We start from the raw sequence: 2489 nt of genomic DNA, 5'->3' as shown, positions 1-2489 counted from the left end.
TTGCTGAAATTTTGAGTAATGAATACGAAATAGAAGTCAGACATTTTTGTGAAAAGTTGGTAGTTTATATATGACGTGCACCTTACACAAGTCCTTGTTCGGTCGACATAGCACACTGCACTTGAAGATTTGGCCCTCTTGATGGAGGAAACACAAACGTCTCTCGCTGGCCTTTCTTTACACGTCTGAGGGTGCGATGACAGTAGAGGTTTCGTCGTAGTATACAATATAGTCGACGCATTGCTGATGTTGCAAAAAAGGGTGTCCACAAACGTCTTTCGCTTTGGCTTGTTGGCTTCGTTGTTGCATGTCACTGGCTCGATACGCACAGCTTTGATGGTGTACAGCATTCCCACCAGGTGTCGGTTGACTGATGGTTTACAGGGACAGGTCGGTTCCGGGGAAGTCGTTGGCAATGAAATGCTTCGTGGCGGTCAGGGTGTACGTGCAGTTATTGTCCACATATCTCTCTAATGCCTCTCGGATCGCTGGTGTCACTTTCGTACGTCCCAGGCGTGTTCCTCCACGCGGCAGATTGTTGACATTACCCTTGTTAATGACGCGGCGTACGGTTGTCATGGCTACGCTATTGTGCTTGGCGACCACCCTCGAGTCTTCACCTTGCTCGTGCGCAACGAGGACACGCATCTTCTCGGCATCCGTGGGGCCCTTTTGCTTGCTTCGAGTCCTCATGGTCTATGACAAAACGTGACGTGGAAGCACTGACTGTGAAGTCATTTGATTTCACGCTCCTTCTTCGCGGTAAAACTAACCTCTTTGATTGGAAGAAAAACCACATTGATCCGAAATTATCCACTTCGGAAACCTTGTTAAAATCTATATTTTTATCAAAACCACTTTGATTGGAATAAATTGGCACTTTGATCGGGAAAAGGTGTAGTTTAAATTGGTACGCGGCCAAATATAACGTCTTTGGTCTAGAGGTCTATTGGGCCAGCTCAGCATACATTGCGCACATGTTCTTGGTACAATTCATGCTTGTCGGCCAGAGTCATTCGCAGCTTCATCTTTTAAGTCCAAAGTACTCAGTACAGTACTACAGTGTAGTATTTGAATTTTTGAATAGCCTTCAATACTTCACAAATATTTTTTTATAGAAATTATGAGATTTAACCCGTTTCCAAAGAAGAGGAAAATCAGTAGTATGCTACAGTACAGTACTGAGGAGAAACGATGTTATTTCGTTGACTGTGAAGACTTTGTTCAAACATGCGACTAACGTTAACGTTATATTTCGAATCAAAGACAAGCACATTTCCGAAATGACGGAGTTTCTGATATATTCCTCTGAATTCAAGTTAATCCGTTCGGTAAGTACAAATGCGACATCTCTCCGTTACGATTGTATTAATTAAATTACGTAACGTAGCTACTTACAGTAAACTGAGGAAGCTACAGATATCGTAGCTACACTGTGGAAGCTGCAGAATGACATCAACGTCGCGTGTACTTACAACTGCTAGCATCAAGCAGGGTCTTGAATTGTATAGCACCTTCCTGCAGTGTTGTTCTGTTAACTCACTAGTTTATTATTTGCAAGTGAAACTCAAGTAACTAACTGTAAATGTAAATGATGTCTATCAGATAGATCTACATATTAGTAGGTGGACACTTAGCTACTACACCTTTTTTCTATTGACTTGGGACTATTTTCAACGTTCTTGGCTTGGCGATCATTCGAAAGGGCGATGTGTCCATTCATTTGGCCTTGTGGCCAATAGAATTGACACGTCGTGCCGCAGCACCCTTTGAAATGTACCATGCTACCAATGGAAATGGCTCCACTACCCAACAATGTGCCAAGTATCATTTCGAATCTGCCGTGCTTGAACTTCTTCGCCACCGTGCTGACGACACAAGTCCTGACGAAGAGGATGAAGGGTGACGATGACGAGTTCGATGAGTTCGAATATTAATACTCAGAAATATTGAATTTTTCGGTTGTTCAAATTTCAATAAAATTATGAATTGTTCTTCCGAACGACAATATATTGAAATTATATATTGACAAGCTAAAATTAATTTAAATATATTTTTCCCCAGCCCTGCTTATGGGACTTTTACGACGATTTAGGAGTGCGTATGGAGGCAAAGTAATTATGTTAAGAAGATCCTGGGGTCAAAGCCCGGGGTTTTCGGAGTGCTTTATGTTCTGGGGACGGGCGAAACCATAGGATAGAGATTTCAGATGCCATTGCCTCTCTCTTGTCTTTTTCGGGGTTTACTTTTCACGCCACTATCGTTGCACATTTTCCATCAGACTAATGTGCGTTGTACTAAATGCAATCACACGCCGTAATAGTGTTGGTGTACTCGGACATGTTGACAAGTAGAACAACAGGTATGAGAAAATGATAGTACAAGCGTACAATTTGAGTTTAGCTTAATTGCCGTCCGTAGCTCGGCATTCGGATCTGGCAAAGGCAGTCGTGAGACACCACTAGACATCCGCAAAGTGGTGCATATCC

General features: G+C 42.6%; 1 protein-coding gene across 1 annotated transcript; it reads right to left on the bottom strand.

Annotated features, from left to right (window-relative positions):
* Window positions 1-378: 378 nt before the first annotated feature.
* H257_07060 (hypothetical protein) lies at window positions 379-693 on the bottom strand (the record flags this gene model as incomplete). The annotated part of the gene is made up of 1 exon (XM_009832478.1): window positions 379-693. One exon carries the CDS (start codon window positions 691-693, stop codon window positions 379-381), a length of 315 nt encoding a protein of 104 aa, XP_009830780.1.
* Between the last annotated feature and the right edge of the window lie 1796 nt (window positions 694-2489).

The sequence above is a fragment of the Aphanomyces astaci genome (assembly GCF_000520075.1).
Source record: "Aphanomyces astaci strain APO3 unplaced genomic scaffold supercont1.14, whole genome shotgun sequence".
Classification (NCBI taxonomy): domain Eukaryota; phylum Oomycota; class Saprolegniomycetes; order Saprolegniales; family Verrucalvaceae; genus Aphanomyces; species Aphanomyces astaci.
Note: the sequence above shows the minus strand (reverse complement) of the source record. Positions and strands in the feature narration are given on the sequence as shown.